This window comes from Tasmannia lanceolata, unplaced genomic scaffold (genome assembly GCF_043159265.1).
Source record: "Tasmannia lanceolata isolate RefF3 unplaced genomic scaffold, GAP_Taslan_0.1 ptg000016l, whole genome shotgun sequence".
Classification (NCBI taxonomy): Eukaryota; Viridiplantae; Streptophyta; class Magnoliopsida; order Canellales; family Winteraceae; genus Tasmannia; species Tasmannia lanceolata.
Window position 1 is genome coordinate 17,095,244 of NW_027518693.1, and position 17,476 is coordinate 17,112,719.

The following is a 17,476-nucleotide window of genomic DNA, read 5'->3' on the forward strand; positions in this document are numbered from 1 at the left end:
AAGTATTTTTCTACTTGGGATATCCTTGAGGATGCCAAGCATGTGGCAACCAAATAGAGCATTATGAACTCTGGCTAGGCTACCATAAGGGAGGGACTACTCATGGTCATGTCTTCTACCACCCTTTAAATTGATCTATATGAAAATCATCTCTCGCATACCATGACACTGTATTCGTAATTGGATTGCACCCTGGTTTCGACCCAAGTTGAAGTTAGGCAGGGATAAAACAAGGTGTCTCCACATACCCCTCTTCGACAAAGGCTGTGAAGGATGTGAGTACAAAGCCCTATTAAATGAAGAAATTTTGTTGCATGACTACCAACTTGAGTAAGGGATTTGAATTTCTCCAAATACTTCAAAAAAAACATGCAATGCTTATTACATAATGAATTCCCAAACGATTTTAGAGGACAGATCCAAAAATAAATTTTCCTTCTAAGGAGCCATCCTCTCACACATTGAATGAGAGTTAGCGTCCCACACATCAGTGTGACCGGCTGATGAATCACTATGATAATACAAGACTTAATGCACGATATATTTCTCAATTTCTTCTACTTTAATGCATCTTTGCATGTGTCAAAGTAGAGTGCATGAGAGAGGGAGATTTTATATGGTATAAGCCCGTATATTCCAATATTTTTCAAAAAGTACTGCACGGGCCACACAATGTGATAGTCCAAACCCCCCATTTGATGTGCCACAATGTAAATATTTTGTGGCCCAAAAAGCATTACAATAGGATGATCTCAACCCTCCTATCTATAGAGGCTTCCGTTCCTCTATAGATCGGAGGGCTAGGATCATCCTGTGGAAATTATTTTTTGGGCACAACCTATTTACGTTGTGGCCCATCAAATGGACAGTTTAGATCATCCTATGGGGACTTCCGTACAGTACTTTAAAAAATTACTGACTATAGAGGCTTACACCGTATAAAATCTGCTCCAAAAATCATTTCCATAGGCTGATTCTAACCCTCCGATCTGTAGAAGATTCCATACATGATTTTTGGAAATCTCCATATTCAGATCAGTTCAGATCAGAGGGTTAGGATCATCCTATGAAAATAATTTTGGGGCACAACCTATTTATGTTGTGCCCAAAAAGATGAACGGTTTGGATCATCAAAAAAAGTGGGCCGTAGCTACTTTTTTTTTTTTAGATTTCACGTGTTTTCACGGCTACCCATCATATAAATTCTCCGTCTAGATATGTAAGTAATAACCGTTACAGATCAGATTCCTCAAAATTTCGCGGGGAAGAAGGGTAGAATCGTGAATTTCTACACAAACAAGGGTAAATCAATTTCCAGGTGAGACTCCTTTTCAAAAAGCTTACCCCGGTCCCACCAAATCTCCAACCTGCCCCGAAAAAATATCCCGAAACTCTCGCCTGTGCACGGACTCTATAGTCTATATATACCAGACTTGCCAGTTCCGAAATCTCGCTTCTCCGTGTCGTTTATAGTTCTCCCAAAACTCTATACTCGTCAATCAAAAACCCTTCTCTCCAAGGTAAAAATTCACAAAAGTGAAAAAAAATAAAAAAATCCCTCCTTTTATCGTCTTTCTCTATTTCGAGACTTAGATCTGGAATTCGTTAGGTGTGGATTTTGTTCTCAAGTCGCTCTCATTACTTTCATTCCGTGAATTTGAAGCATTGCTTGTTTGTTGTTTACTTTTTTGTTGTTTATGCGTCTTTTTTTTCTTCTTTTTCTTTAATTATCTCGCATCGATCGGTGGTTGGAATCCTGATTTTGTTCGTGTATATATAAGTTTTAGATCTTGAGGATTTTCATAGGTTTTTTTTATCAATCGGAGAAGGAATATTGATTTTTACTAGGGTTTGAGGTTTTTTGAAGATCTCGGATAAGGTCAGTCTGATTTCAGTCCTGATTTTCATATTTGATCTGGTAGTTAACCTAGATCTTGGATGGCTGATGATTTTCGTTAGAACTTGTTTGAGTAATGCGATTTGAACTGATTTTTCAAAATTATGTAGGAAAAAATCCAAGCGTATATGTGGTTTTTAAATTGAAATGTTTGATCCTTGAAATTAGCTCCATCTGTTTAGTGTTCTTTCGAAGAAGTGGTTCGATCTCTTGGTAAATTTGAAATGTGGAATCTTTGGAGTTAGGCGATTTTATTTTTTTCATATTAAATCTAAGAGCAATTCTTTCATTTAATTGATAGCTAGCCTTTTTCTTTCCGATAATAACCATAGTTTTTGAGTTTTCACAAGTAGATTTGGAGAAATTGTCGGAAGGTTGAAGAAGAATCCTACAGTTTTTTAATCTTTTTTTGTATCTTTTTGAGAAACATGTAGTTTAAAATCGGAGTTGAGACGCTGATCTGGATCTTGATGTATTTTGTGATGAATGCGTGATCTTCCAAGTTTACTTTTCTGCTTTTTTTTTTTTGTTAATATAAGAAAATATTTCCATTTGTTGATTATTGGCATATATTATGTTTGGAAAATGGTTGCAGGTTGCTAGTTAGAGAGGATTCTGAACAATGGCCAAAGATTCTTCCAATGGCAACCACCAATCTGTTGCAAAACCACCTCCAACCCCATCTCCTTTACGAAATTCCAAGTTTTTTCAGGTAAAACTAGATTTTCTATTCTTCAATGTTTTCAGGGGTCCGTTTTCAAGATCTACTTGTGTCAGCATTTGTCCTATTACATCTTTCTTATTATTGACTTGTTCCTGCTGCGCACATCATTTTCTTTTGCATTCCATATTTGTTCGTAAGATGGTTAAATATGGACAATTGAATTCCAAATTGTAATTAGCATTGAGGACTGAAAAATTCGGAAATTTATGGGTGTTTGTTGATAAATATATTCTGGAGAACAGCAACTGAAAAAATTGACTTAAATTTATCGTGTCTTAACTTTGTATCTTTTTTAGTTTCCTTGCTGATTATAACATCATGGAAAATGTTGTTTTTCTAACCTCTATTACATCAAGTTTCTTTTATAATTGTTGTGATGACTATGATGCCAGATATTGTCTTAATTCATGCATGACCCAATTTTTTCCTTAGACATTATGCATTTTTATGTTCTTCCCTTGCCAGTACATACTGATGTTATATCTGAGGCCTAGAATAGTTGAACTGCAGGGCTTATAACCCACTTCTCTATGTCTAGTCTACCAAAACCACTAAAATAATGAAAAGATGGCTTTTACGCCCTTCACGGCTTTACCTGGAAGGTTAGAATGGGAATTGTTATTTTTGCTTCTTTTTTTTTCTGGATTTTTTTTCATTTTTTAAGCACTCCTCCTTAGTGTATGTACTACCTATATACACTAAGCACTGCTCCTTAGTGTATATACTACCTATATAGCCCATTTTCTGGCTTTTTGCTTTCTGTTTCACTTATGACTACCCAATTTTTTTCTGGCTCTTATTATGTGATTATATCTATCGGAATCATTGAGCTAGATAGTGTACGTACTACCTATATAGTTGCGCTCTGAAATTATGAGGTTCGCCGGTGTAATAAATTATCAGAAGATCATATGTACCAATTTTCCTCCTCCTAACTTTTCCTGATATTAGCTGTATTAAACATGTGAATTTGTTTATCAACTATAACTCTGGCAGACAGCATGGGTTTCTTTCAGTTATATCTTTTTCATCTATTTGTTCACTCTTTATGATAGGCCAATATGCGGATTTTGATATCTGGGGGAGCTGGATTCATTGGATCTCATCTAGTTGACAGGCTGATGGAAAATGAGAAAAATGAGGTACTCTTTTTTTCTTCTCATCTACAGTTGGTTTATTGATTTCTGAAGTATGTATTCCTCACAGATGGCAATGATAACTCTTCAAAGTCATTAATCCTTGAATTATCTATGGATTTGTAACTTGCATGATTAGGAACTCTGTGATAATCATTCAAAAAAATGATAAGAAACTGTTTGATATGTGTCTTAAACTTGCATTCTCAAGCTGGATTTTTGCTTCCCTACGTACACGTGCATATGATATTTATGATTCTCCCCCTTCAAAGCATGATTCTGTACCCCTATGTTCAAGATTAGATTCTTTGAGTGTGAGGGAATCTCTGCTCCTTCGGTAATTTGTGTACTGCTTTAATAAATTTTGCTGCAAGAAAGAAAAAAATTAAATGAGATTGCATTGGTTGTTTTTCCCAAACTATGCATTGTGTAAACTTCTGGTGGGCACATAGCATAACATTATCTTTCTAATCCATGATTTATAAATTCATGTATATGAGCCTCTAATTAATAGTGTTGGGCTAGTAGGAGCTGATGCATATGATTGAAGGCAAATTCAATTCTCAGTTTTCATGTTTACACGTTACACCATATTACATTTGATGGCCTTTCTTTCTGTTAATCCTTTTTCAAAACCCCCACTACAAAGGAATAATTAATTCTGTGATGAGAGTTCCTTGGTCTTTTTGTTAGTGATTTTCAAGTCAATCTCATTCCTCATGGGCCTCTCAAATTCTTGTATGCCCTGGATCAGCAATACTAAATCATTTGTTGTTTTAGAATTAGAGTGAGGTTATATTCTTGGGATCCAATTCTTTCACTTTTTCCCATGTATTTCTTATGACAATGTATGGAAATTTGTTTCTAGGAATGTGTCTAAATTACTCAGAAATTTGTCTTGTGATTGATCTGCATGTTATATTGATGGATGAATGAACCGTTTTATCGAACTCTACCAATAAAATGTCTGCTTTTAATTCATTGTTGCTGACAACTTCCGTACATTGCTTTATGTTGCTCAGGTTATTGTTGCTGATAACTTTTTCACTGGATCAAAGGAAAACCTCAAAAAATGGATTGGTCATCCAAGATTTGAGCTTATTCGTCATGGTATTTCCTTCGGGCATTTTCTTTTTATCCAATTCTACTGAAATGAATGCATCCTACAAATTTAAGCATACACTGTGGTTCAATAGTCGATATATATTATTGACATTCAAAAAACAAAAATAGTGGATATATTTCAAATGATATCTTAGCGCCTTCATATATTTATATTTATATGTTCAGTGGATTCTTTTTATATCTTTGTTGTGCTTTCATGTGGTATTTACTGGTGTATATTGAAATAAAGTACTGATTTTGCACTAATTGGTGCTCTTCTCTTTATCTTATTCTGACAATATAGTGTGTTGATCAAATTGAATTGGTTCAGACCAATAGATATCCCTAGGATAATCATACTATCAGACGGTAACAGTGATATAAACTGGTCTTCTTCTGTATCATGTTCTGAACTAAGCTCACTAACCTAACATTCAAAAAAAAGAAAAAGAAAAAGAAAAAAGAGGTAAGCTCATTAACCTGACCATAATCCAGATGAGAACTGTAATGATAACTGGGAATTTCATGGAAGCGGTAAATTGATTGGTTTCACTTAAAAAAAAACTGTAAATTGATTGGTGTGGAAACATTATCGTTCTCAGAACAAATAGGTTTCATGTTGCTGCAAGAGAAATGGTAAAAAAATATTGATAGAGGGCTGCTCTCCTCTCTGTCTTAAATGTGACTGGAGGGTTCTGGTAATTCATTCCTAAAAGTGATCTTCTGGTTAAATGATGATTATGCCTTCCGTCCTCCATGGTCTTCATGAGAGGTGTAAATCTAGGACAAATAAGTAGAAGGAAAAATTTGACATTCAACTAGAAAAATATCAGCATTAGTTAATGTTGTCAATAGCTGTGGATAAGATTTGCATGTTTAAGTGGCTAAATTTGCAGCGCAGAGGGATATCAGAGAATAGCATTAATGGTATGTTGGGGCAATAAAGAGTCTGACATTACTTTCTGTTTGATTTATTCTAGTTCTTTGTTTATTAAGATTTGTCAGATGTAACACATGGTAGCTTATATTATTAGGGTGCTCTGTGTGGCTTTTGGCCAATCCTTTTTCTTTTAGAAAAATTACTTCTTCCATCTTGAGGTTTCAATCGTCTTGAAATAAGTTTCATTTGTCTTTCATTTTTCAGGAATTTATGTGGATGCATGAATATTTTTCAGGAATGCACCTATTGATACTGGACCCTGCAAATCCTTAATAGTTTCTATTTGTTTTTATGCAGATGTGACTGAACCATTGCTGGTAGAGGTTGATCAGATATATCATCTTGCTTGTCCCGCTTCTCCAATTTTCTATAAATATAACCCTGTAAAGGTGCATCTCTCTTCTATGATTTTTCTTCTATTGATATTTCCGAGTGATATTATAAGTACTAGCTAGTCACTTGGCCGAAATTTAATTGGATAGAGAATAGGTATTTTGCCTCTTTTGTTATGGGTGTGAGTGCTGCAGTCATAAGATGACCAGGACAAGGGTCTTTCTTGAAAAATGGCTTCCTTAGGGGGCACCTGCTTGATTCCGGGTGGCAGGCTCCCTTCTCACACATTCAACCACCTTTTCTCTTGCATGCGACTAGTCTTAATAAGCTATTCCTTGTCTTTGCTTGGCTAATCTATCCTCCTGAATTTTCTATTTAAATGTTTTGATGATCTGTCCATTGTCATGTTTTTTGTGCATGCCTATCTCACATTTTTCCGATTGTTTTTTCATTTAGAATTTTCTCTACCTGTATGCTGTTTTACTTACGCTGATGGTTTTAAATTTTGGTTTTGGTTTCGGTTTCGGACTCAGCTGAAACCGAAATTTCGGCCGAAATACCAAAATTCGGTAAAAAGATATGAAATTTCAGTTTTTTGGGCTGAAATTTCGGTAAATTTTTGTTACATTTCGGAAAGTTCAGTTTCAGTACATTTCGGTTTCGGTCTTGTCCGAAATCCATTTTTCGGTCGAAATTTAAAACCATGCTTACACTTGCTTATTAACTTAATAAGATAAGTCTGACGGGAAAATGTGTCATTTGACAGACGATAAAGACAAATGTAATTGGCACACTGAATATGTTGGGACTTGCCAAACGAGTTGGAGCAAGGTTGGAAAGTCTAACCACTCTGTCTTTTTATATATTTTGTGTCTTGAACATGCTTATTCCTTATGTGGAACATATACTTTTGAACAGGATTTTGCTTACATCTACTTCAGAGGTGTATGGTGATCCACTGGAGCATCCCCAAAAGGAGGAGTATTGGGGCAATGTCAACCCAATCGGTATGCCTTCCGCTTAACAAATTCTTCATGTTGTTCTTCGTGGATATCCATATTGCTTCCTCAAATATTACTTTCATGTACTGCAGGAGTTAGGAGTTGCTATGATGAGGGGAAGCGTGTAGCTGAGACTTTGATGTTTGATTATCATAGGCAGCATGGCATTGGTAAAAAATCACTCTCTTCATTGACTTTGGATCTAAAGACCCATAAATGTTACTACTTTTGATGTTGTTTGTAAAATCACATTTCTCAGTTGACGTGGAAAAGTAATATTCTTATACATGGGTATCTTGTCGTGGATGGATTTTATAACAGAAATCCGCATTGCTAGGATTTTCAATACATATGGGCCCCGCATGAATATTGATGATGGGCGTGTCGTCAGCAATTTCATAGCTCAAGCCCTCCGGTAATTTTTAATATGTTTTCATGGATTTCATCACATTATTTTTCTTCTTTTAGCATTAGTTGCTATTCCTCAGCTCGATATTAAATTGTCATTTGAAATTCTCTTCACCCATATTTTGAGTAGCTTGTTGCTGCTAATACACAAATAATATGTTACTCATTTTCATTATTCTGTTTTAATATGATGCAGGGGTGAATCATTGACGGTTCAAGCTCCAGGAACCCAAACCCGGAGTTTCTGTTATGTTTCTGACATGGTATTCCTTGGTACCATTTTTCTTTTGTAACTTCAATTGTGCTCCTGATTATGTATTTGTGTGTTCAATGAGTTGTCTCAATATTTTGTTCTTCAATGTTCAAGGTTGATGGCCTGATCCGTCTCATGGAAGGAGATCATACTGGGCCAATAAACATTGGAAATCCAGGTTATTTATATACACTTTTATTGCATGTTATTCGACAGCATGATTCGTGATGTTTGTTTGCTTTTGGCCAGATTTAATGGCTTCTAAACCAATTTACTTGTATTGTAGGTGAATTTACAATGATGGAACTTGCCGAAGCAGTGAAGGAGGTCAGTTTCATGTTTACTGATTTTCTTTTTCTAAAATGAGGACCCTCTAACTGTGTCCCCGCCCGTCTTCACTCTACATGTGCCTCAATAATCTTATAATCTAGACTTCCAGACTGCCATTTTAACTACCATAGATGGGCCATGGTGTAAAAATTGCACTGATGGGACAAAATCCTAACTTGTTGAATCAGTGGCCTGTGAACTGACATTTAAAAACAAAAACAGGCCACTTTTGTTTCAACTGTCCATTTGCAGACCACAATTGGACAGTTGGGGATTGACTGGTATGCCAATTTTCCCACAAATTGGACGGTTGGGAACATCGGTAACAAATTTCAGAATTTGGGGAAGCAATTATGTGTTTGGAGATAAGCTTGAAACCAAATAAATCAGTATTTAAGTGGATAAAAATAATGAAATAGTCACACAGGAAAAAATAGGATATCATTCAGTGTCATGAATTATTAATAATCTGGAAATAATTCATGAACTTTTTTTAATGTAATTTTGAAAAATAGAGAATTTAGTGAATATTTTGGGAAAACAGCTTTTCATTAAAAATTCATTTAATATTATAAATAAAATTTTGGCCCATCCCAAATTTTACCTCCAATAGAGGGTACGAGTGGCTGTTAGTTGAAGTAAATTGTTTTCAATTTTTTTTCCTGAATGTTGAGTTCATAAAAACATCCCTGAAATGAATATCAGCACAGTTATTTGCCATCTTTATAGTCCAATGTATGCACATCTGCATCGACCCATATCATCCTACTGATGTGCCAAAGCCACAAAATCCCAAGAACCCTGGAACTTTGCTAGCATAATTTTCTTTTCACAGCCTTCATCAAAGTGGTGGGTCTTTTGTTGGGGATTCTTAAGATTAGTGAGCATGAGCACTAGTTGGAAAGTGGAGTTGAAAACAGTTTGGTGTATGATCTTATCTCAACATCTTTTTTGCAATTCCTCCATAGTAGACTTGCACTCACTGCCATCTTTCATCTTTCATCTTTGTGTTGTTATACCATAATTATGAGAATATATTATCACATTATAACCAGTATTATTAGATTATATCACCGGATGTATATGTAGTTGAAACTTGAAACATACTACAAAACAAGAGAAATTTGGTCACTTTGAAGCTTCTGTTAGTAATTTCATAGATTAGAAGGCTCTACAAGGAGGGTCAATTCTGATATTCTGATGTAAATTGCAGCTGATTGATCCTTCTGTACCGGTGAAGATTGTGGAGAACACACCAGACGACCCAAGACAGAGGAAGCCGGACATCACAAAGGCGAAGAGTTTACTAGGGTGGGAGCCCAGGGTCACATTGCGCGAGGGCCTACCACTCATGGAGGAGGATTTCCGTCTGAGACTCGGAGTCCCGAAAAACTGAGATGACTTTGCCGGAATCTACCATATATAAGTTACAAGGGAATTAAAGATTCAGAGAGGTTCCTCTGATTCGTGGTTTTATCGCTTATAGCATATTTTGGGCTTTTTTTTTTTTTTTATCACAATAAGTTGTTGGTAGAGTGTTTCTTAGTTTGTGAGTTCTGCAACAATGGATGATTTGTCTTTTAATTTGAATTTGGTGGCATATGATATTTCAAGGGCTTATTCCTGTAATTGCACTATTTTTTAGTGAAATTACATTTATATAAAATGATAGTCGATCTTAGATTTCAGTTGTGGTTTTGATTATTCAGTTAGAAGAGATATTAATCCCTACAGGGGATGATATTTACTCCCCTGTGTTATGATATTGAAACTCATCTCTTTATTTTAAACTTCTCTTAAAAAGAAGGAATCGAACACACCTCCTTGTTTATTTTATCAATTCCTCGATACACCTTGTAAGAGCTCTCAAAATATACTCCTTGTCTTGGCCGTTTTGCTGGGGATGAGTTATAATCATAAGGGCTTGCCTGGAAAAAAATAAACAAGGATCTTCTTTAAGAAATGGTTAGGCCTCTCCACCCGAGGAAGATTTTGTATAGCTCTTAAAGGCGCTGAGATTGAGGGTGGGGAAGAAAAAAGAGGCACTTGTGCCTGCTTTGCATGTTTTCACTTGGAAAACAAATGGTTTACTCTTTGAAGCTCCCGATCAGCATAACCTTGTCGAATTTATTATATGCTGTCAATTAGGTTTACCAATTCATGCACTAGCCCACAACACTTTGCTCGCCGAATGCATCTTACATTCTCTTAAAGGCATTGTTGGCCATGGCCTTCTCTTTCACCTTTTAAGAGCTTCTTGTATATTCTGATGGGGACTTGGCCAGTTTTCCAAGCTATCACCGATCTAGGACTATGACTAGTGGCCTACCTGCAACTTGAAGTATAAATGATTAAATTACACCAACTCCAACAGCTTAAACTTTTGGAGCAATTGGTTGTTTCTAGGGGTGGACATGGTTCCGGTTCGAACCGAGGAACCGAACCGAACCGGCACATATGGTTCGGTTCCCTTTCTATATGGTTCGGTTCCGGTTCCGAAATCCGGGAACCGGTGCAAATTCGGTTCTGGGTTTGGGATTCCGGAACCGAAAACTGAACCGAGAACCGACCCTCACCTTAAGTCCTTAAGTTCCATACCTCCTCATTTGATAAAATCACCCCACGCCCATTTTAATTCACCCCCTTATAAGTTTTAATTCATGCAGGGGATGGAAATATCATTTCCACGGGATTTTATAGGGTGTGTGGTGTGGCCCTAAAATCTAGTATTTTCAAAAAAGTAATGTACGGCCCACTTCATAGGAATATCCAAACCGTTCATTTGTTGGGACACAACATAAATTGGTTGTGCCCCGGAAATCATCTTCAAGTGAGATTCCATTGATTGACAGTTAGGATCTTCCAATTACCAAGTGTAATTGGAACCGAACCCAGTGTAATTCATGTTGAACAGAATAACCAAGTGTTGGGTTCGGTCCCATGTTGATGAGAATAACCAAGTGTAATTCATTATTCATATATAAACACTAAATAGGGGTTACAGGGCCATTAGTGAAGGTTGGGTAAACCCAGAACCGAACCGAACCGAACCGATTATATATGGTTCTGGTTCGGTTCGGTTCCATACATATATGGTTCGGTTCTGGTTCCAATTTCAGGGAACCGATTATATATGATTCGGTTCTGGGTTTAGCCCAAAACCGAACCGAACCGAACCATGTCCACTCCTAGTTGTTTCACATGGGATCAGAGCAACATGTTATGGGTTCAAAACCCGTAACTCCTTGATATTAAAAGTCCACGCATAAGGCCAACCCAAAACAAGGGGGCCAACAACACGAGTTTTGTTTTTTAGGGATCTGCTTGGGTCCATCGCAAAAGGCATTTTGCAGATGCTCTGGTCGCATCTTAGAGCAGCCACCTCGTGAATGGAGACAAAATCTGCTGAAAAGTGAGCCTGTGTGGCTGCTCTGACATGCGACATAGCATATGTGAAATGCCTTTTGCTATGGACCCTAGCAAATCCCTTGATTTTGCATGCTGAACATCTTTCGCACCCGGTTCTGTTTAAATATTCCAAGAAAAACACATGCAATGGCCATTCCCTCGTATTGAGTTTCCCAATATGCTTAGTCAAGATTTTCACATTATGGATTCTTGCCACTGTGATCTCTAATTGAGATTCATTATTGTTAATAAATAGAAAATTGCACCCAACGTTGTGGATCAATCAAACAATTGTGTTTTCAATGAAATGATATTGAGGCCCTGTTCCTTATAGATTTTGATAATAGATTTCGAGTTCAAAACTGATTATTAAACTCAAATTTTCGTTTAATTTTGATTTCAATAATTAATTTTGGACTAAAAATCCAAAACAAACAGGGCCAAACAAGAGATGGTTTCCAAGTACACGTCTACAATAAGGCCATGTTTGGATTCCAAGGAAAAACATTTCTGGCAAATTTTTTTGAGGAAATATTTTTCTTTTCATGATTTTGAGGGAAATAATATGTTTATGTTAATTTAGGGGGGTATTATAATAATTTTGAGGTCCATCTAGGTAAAAATTGAATAGGTTGGTCCATCTTTTTTTGTGTCATAAAAGATTAAAATTTTCAAAGTATTTTTCCTTTCCAAACTTTTCCAGAAAATTCCTGCAATCCAAACAGGTTCTAAGTTTTTCAACTTTAATGCGTCCTCACTATTTCGAATTATTGCTTAATTTAATGGGTCTTTACATATTTTTTTTTACTAGAAAAAAAAGAAGAGAAACACTAATTTTTTCAATTTGCCTTTTGAATTCCAGCAACCGGAAGCTAAAAACATAGGACAAGCCGAGCTAATCGATGGCTCCTAGCCTAGCCTATAGTGAGACTTCCGATTTTGCCATTTCACTACTTTTTTCAGTCGGCAATAGAACGGAATGGAATGGTTGTTGCATTTATCCAAGCAAGGAGCTGGCTAGTTTACTCGCGGGAATAAGCGAATGCGATGTAGAAAAGAAAGGATTGAATGGATGAGCGGAGCACTGAGTGTAAGCACTCATTTTAAAAAGAATAAGAAGAATATATATAAATATTTAAAGGAAAATGATAAATTCGTGCCGAGAAGTGATATATCCACCCCTTTTGATTACTTAGGACACCCATCAGCAGTGTAGGGGCAATCAGCCCCATTAAATCCCTCTGACATGAAGTACATCAGCCCCTGTGCCGTCATTGATACACTGCTGGGTGTCCCAAGTAATCAATAGGGGCGGATATATCTCTTCCCATTCGTACCCCCTTAGGATGATTCGCACCCCGTTTAACGTGAATAATGATAGACAATTCACACCTTTTACATGTCCAAAAAGCGTTAAATTCTGCAAGGGTGCGAATCATCTAACTGGAGGTGCGAATTTATCCTAGCCCTATTTAAAAAGGACAAAACCTGTAAATATAGGCAACTTCAGCTTCATCTAGACATCAATCCAATGGTTCTGATTACTTGGTTATGTTGCAAATGTATGGCCTTGTGCGCTTGTCGACGGCTCAGATCAATCAGGCGGGACCCACTATGCCGTCCTAGGAGAGCCACCTTATATTATAATGAGATCAGTTCTCGCCCAAATGAAATGAAGCATTTCTCTCTCTTTAGCCTCTCGTGCTTTTCCAGACTCCCTCCGTCCCTCGATTCCTCTCCATGGCGGTGTTCTTAAATTACCATTTTACCCCTCATTCCGTCTCCCTCAACAGAATCAAGACGCGGAGGAATCATGAAAGAATCGTGTGCGGAATGAGAGACAAGGGTCTGAGCAAGAAACCCTTGTGGCGAACGGCTCAGGACATGAGCTCCGAAGCCATCAATGCCTCGCGGGCCCTCCGATTGGCCTACTCCGACCCTGAAAACTCCGATAGAAAGATCGCTTCAGTGTTCGACTCCAAGATTTCGAGACTACTGAAATCTGATCTGCTCTCTCTGCTCTATCATCTCCAGACATCGGATAACTGTGCCCTTGCCCTTCAGGTACTTTTACTACTTTGCCCTTCCTTAAAATCCTAATTACTTTTATAAAACCCACTTTTATGTGAAATCGAGACCGTCGGTCTCTTATAACATCTCGAGATGACCCACATGGTCTTGATCCAATCAATAATCGACCTAAACCCGACCGTAACTCAACCCGGGTTGGTTGAAGTCAATCCGAACCCAACCCTAACTCAACCCGACCCGACCCAACCCAACCCAAGCCGACCTTTTTTGGTTCAACCCGAGTTGCAACCCCGGGCCTACATAATTGGAGTCATCCAATTGAGAAGATTTTTGTGTCACACCCTATCTAAGATCAAGAGTCAAGACCAAACAAATGAATGGTTTGGACTGTGGATCATTGAAAAGGTATTCCTCAATGTAACTAAAACCTCCCTTATCTTTCTTCCAAAAGTAGGCCCCATACATCATGTAATTTCCCTTTACCAGTGCAATCTCACAAAGAGAGAGAGACTCGTCTAACACTAAATTCATGGCCAGGTTTTTGAATATGCGCGCAAAGAGACTTGGTACAAGCCTGAGATTACACTATTCTACGACATGATCTACATGTTTGGAAGAAATAAACTTGTGGAGGAGGCAGAGTACTGTTTTCTGAAGCTAGAAGAGGAGGGCCTAAAACCAGACACAAGGATTTTCACTGAGATGATAGGGGCTTACATGGAGGTGGGTATGATCGAGAAGGCCATCGAAATGTATGGAAAGATGAAAGGATGTGGGTGTAAGCCCAATGAACTGACATTCACACTTGTACTTAGAAATTTAGTGAGGTTTGGAATGGATGATTTGGTGGGAATTGTAAAGAGGGATGTGGAAGAGTATATAGAGGGATGGGAAGTATTTTTGAACAATGTAGAGGGGAAGAAGAGTATGAAAGGTATGAGAATGTAGAGTTTATAAGGCCATGTTTGGTAGCCATGAAAGTTTTTTCCATGGAAAATTAGTTTATCATGTGGTGAGAGGGGGCCAAGGAGGGTGAGAGAGGGAGAGAATTGAGAGGGCATGAGTGAGGAGAGGATGAAAAGCGGTTGGAAAACAGAAAAAAACAAAAAAATATACTGAAAATAGAGTTTTTGTTTTCCTTATTTCGCATATGCTCTCCCTCTCTGACTCTCCCTACCCCTCTCTCCAATACTTGATAAGATAATATTCCATGAAAAGAAATTCATGGTTGCCAAACATGGCCTGAGTCATTTTGAATTTTTGACTTTGTAACTCAAATCAACACAGTCAATGATTTTGGTCATGCAATTTTGTTTCGTCACCAATGCTAAATATGTTATGCCTACTAGAGTATTTCGACCGTTCAATCCAAAGGCCAGGATCACCTGATATGCCTACTAGACCCATCAAGTCGTAGGGCCCATATGTTATTTTTACTTGGGACAGCCCACTCTAGTGTATTTATGAGTAGTCCTTTACATTAGAGGGAGCTGTCCCAAAAAAAAAAGAGGAGAATATACCATTGAGAGCTGATGGCAAAACGGGCACAATAAAGGTTCTGCTGAAATGACCAAAACACTGCTATTCAACGGGCAATTTTTCAAAGTAAAACAGATCTAAAATCTAAGGCAACTTGAAAACAGATCTAAAATCTACGGCAGATATTAAATCGGTTTTCCGGGAGGTTTAGTTGATTAACGTAACAAAGGGTATTTTTGTCATTTACCGTCGTAGTTTGTATTCCAGGTTTAGTTAGAAACCACGATCTGAGGGAGAGTAGAAAAAACCAAAATAGAAAGAATAGAAGAAAAAAAAGGAAACTGTTGGGAGAGAGAGTTCTTCTAATTTCCTTTTCATCACCTATAAAAATAACCCGACTGTTTTCTCTACGAACTATTAGGAACTGAAGCAAGGTCTCTCATCTTTACAAAGAAAGCAAGCTCCCCCTTTCTCCTTCTCTACAATGAGCTCTTATACCATTAACATCTTACAAGGACCTTCCTCTGGAATTAAAGTAACCCTGAATACATTATTGGAAGACGCCATAGGATCCGAAGAACCAAAGGCGATGTTCCGAATTCACACTACAGAGAAGCATCAATGGGTACAATTCTCACAAGGAGTTAGGACAATCCTTGAGGAAAGGGTATGGCCTCTTGGCCTCCAACCATTCATAAACGAACTACATTGGTTTTTACTACCACAGTCTTCAAAGCAATGTATCTTGGATATGCTATCATGTACCCCTCTTCATCCTTCGGACCAAGAAATAGTTGCACCGGGTATGATCAATTATATGGGGAGGGCGGCGAAGAATGCCATTGAATTGGGAAGAAAGTTTTTGCTTATTAATGTGGAAATTGAGTTTTTGTTTACGGTGGATTCCGAGGAGAGACCCACATCCTTTGATGAGAATCAGATTAGCTTTGAGATGGGTCCCGCATCGATCGAAGGGTTGGAAACTATACACTTGAGAAAAGTAAATGCTAATGGGAACATCTGTGTGATATGCCAGGATGAGTTATGTTCAGATGGGGCCAGCATATTAAGTACACCTTGTTCTCATCTCTTTCATGGAGTTTGTATTATCCAATGGCTAGAACGAAGCCACGTGTGTCCTCTTTGTCGGTTCAAGATGTCCACCAGATCATCCTGAATTTTCTAGTTATGTTACTAGATTATTTTGTAAATTAAATGAGTAGGAATTTTGTATATTTGTTTTTTTTTTTCTGTTACAAATATTATTAGTATATAGAGATTCTTTGTGTTCCACCTCTAGCTATGATTAGATTAGTTTCTAAATTTGCTTTTCTTTTTGTTCTACCTCTGTCTATAATCAAAGGCTCAGATTAAATCCAATGAGCTCCAATTAAATGGGTTACCCGGTTGCCGGGTCTAGGTTGGGTTGCGGGTTTGGAATTTACAACCCAACTGAAAATCAGGTTGGGACGGGTTAGGGTATCGAGCAACCCAACCATTTCTGCTAAGTTTTTTTATTTTTTTCAAATTTTAGTAATATATACGGTTTTAGACTTTTAGACTTTTAATAGTTAGTACTTTTGGGGAAAGTCATAAATACCGCTTGGCTCTTTCTGTCTTTCCAAAAAATCAGAAAATTACAATTGCACTCTCGGTAGTGTTCAATCTACATTTATGCTCCTAATTTCTGATTTTTTTATATTCGATCAGTGTCTTAACTAGAAACTAGTGCATCACTATATAATTAACCCTTCTTTTATGACTTTCTATATTGGATCCGTTAGTGTCTTAATTGGATGAATTACATGACATCCGTGCATATTTTCTAAGGGAAAATATTGCCAGCAGAAGTACAAGTGGGGCCAACATATTTTGATGGTCTAAACACGATTCAATATGGAAATCGGGTAGGGTCGGGTTGGGTAGGGTTGAGGAATTTGTTCCTCAGGTTGGGTCGGGCTGAGGAATTTGTTCCTAGGGTTGGGTCGGGCAAAATTCACAGGACATCCAATACAGCCCTGGTTGCAATGGTGTCAGTCTTGATCTTGTTTATCCCTTCCACAACAAAAATCTTTGCCCAAGAGCTTTCTTTGTTTATTCAACATTTTTAAAAATACGGTCATTGCTCAACAAATTAAAAAAATACACAGAAAATAAAATAATCGCCTAAGCAAGAGAGAGTTGCCGAAATTCCTCAAAAGAGAGGATTAGATAGAGGTGCGGATTTTAAGGGATTTAGAAAGGTTAATTAAATTTCTACGGGTGTGGCACTTTGGCTTGAAGTCATGGTATGCTCCTCATTGACGCGAGTTCGAATCCCCTGGCTTTACCCGATGCACGTGGTTTACGGGTGATTGTGCGCATCCGTAGGGAATAGTCCTGCCCTAAAAATTGGGGTGGGGATATCCTATGTCATAAAAAAAAGGTTGATT

General features: G+C 37.5%; 2 protein-coding genes across 4 annotated transcripts; both read left to right on the forward strand.

The window, feature by feature from the left end:
* Positions 1–1,373: 1,373 nt before the first annotated feature.
* Positions 1,374–9,814, forward strand: LOC143848147 (UDP-glucuronic acid decarboxylase 5-like). Of its 3 annotated transcripts, none has more exons than XM_077356993.1 (13): positions 1,374–1,520; positions 2,493–2,609; positions 3,677–3,763; positions 4,780–4,867; positions 6,099–6,190; positions 6,901–6,965; positions 7,053–7,141; positions 7,228–7,305; positions 7,457–7,550; positions 7,740–7,806; positions 7,911–7,974; positions 8,083–8,123; positions 9,340–9,814. In XM_077356993.1, the coding sequence occupies exons 2-13, from the start codon at positions 2,520–2,522 to the stop codon at positions 9,520–9,522; spliced, it is 1,038 nt and encodes a 345-aa protein (XP_077213108.1). In that variant the 5' UTR covers positions 1,374–1,520; positions 2,493–2,519; the 3' UTR covers positions 9,523–9,814. The 3 variants fall into 3 exon arrangements, with proteins under 3 accessions (XP_077213108.1, XP_077213109.1, XP_077213107.1); XM_077356994.1 differs by having other exon boundaries at positions 1,503–1,609; XM_077356992.1 differs by lacking the exon at positions 1,374–1,520 and adding an exon at positions 1,662–1,879.
* Positions 9,815–13,184: 3,370 nt separating this feature from the next.
* Positions 13,185–15,080, forward strand: LOC143848483 (uncharacterized). The gene is made up of 2 exons (XM_077357439.1): positions 13,185–13,598; positions 14,103–15,080. Exons 1-2 carry the CDS (start codon positions 13,275–13,277, stop codon positions 14,511–14,513), a joined length of 735 nt encoding a protein of 244 aa, XP_077213554.1. The 5' UTR covers positions 13,185–13,274; the 3' UTR covers positions 14,514–15,080.
* Positions 15,081–17,476: the final 2,396 nt, after the last annotated feature.

Bases quoted from the DNA above. Each gene is read 5' to 3' on its own strand.
- LOC143848147 (XM_077356993.1), top strand. From the start codon at position 2,520: ATGGCCAAAGATTCTTCCAATGGCAACCACCAATCTGTTGCAAAACCA. The intron at 2,610-3,676 runs GTAAAACTAGAT...TCTTTATGATAG, and splicing joins GAAATTCCAAGTTTTTTCAG to GCCAATATGCGGATTTTGAT. The intron at 3,764-4,779 runs GTACTCTTTTTT...TATGTTGCTCAG, and splicing joins TGGAAAATGAGAAAAATGAG to GTTATTGTTGCTGATAACTT.
- LOC143848483 (XM_077357439.1), top strand. From the start codon at position 13,275: ATGGCGGTGTTCTTAAATTACCATTTTACCCCTCATTCCGTCTCCCTC. The intron at 13,599-14,102 runs GTACTTTTACTA...ATTCATGGCCAG, and splicing joins ACTGTGCCCTTGCCCTTCAG to GTTTTTGAATATGCGCGCAA.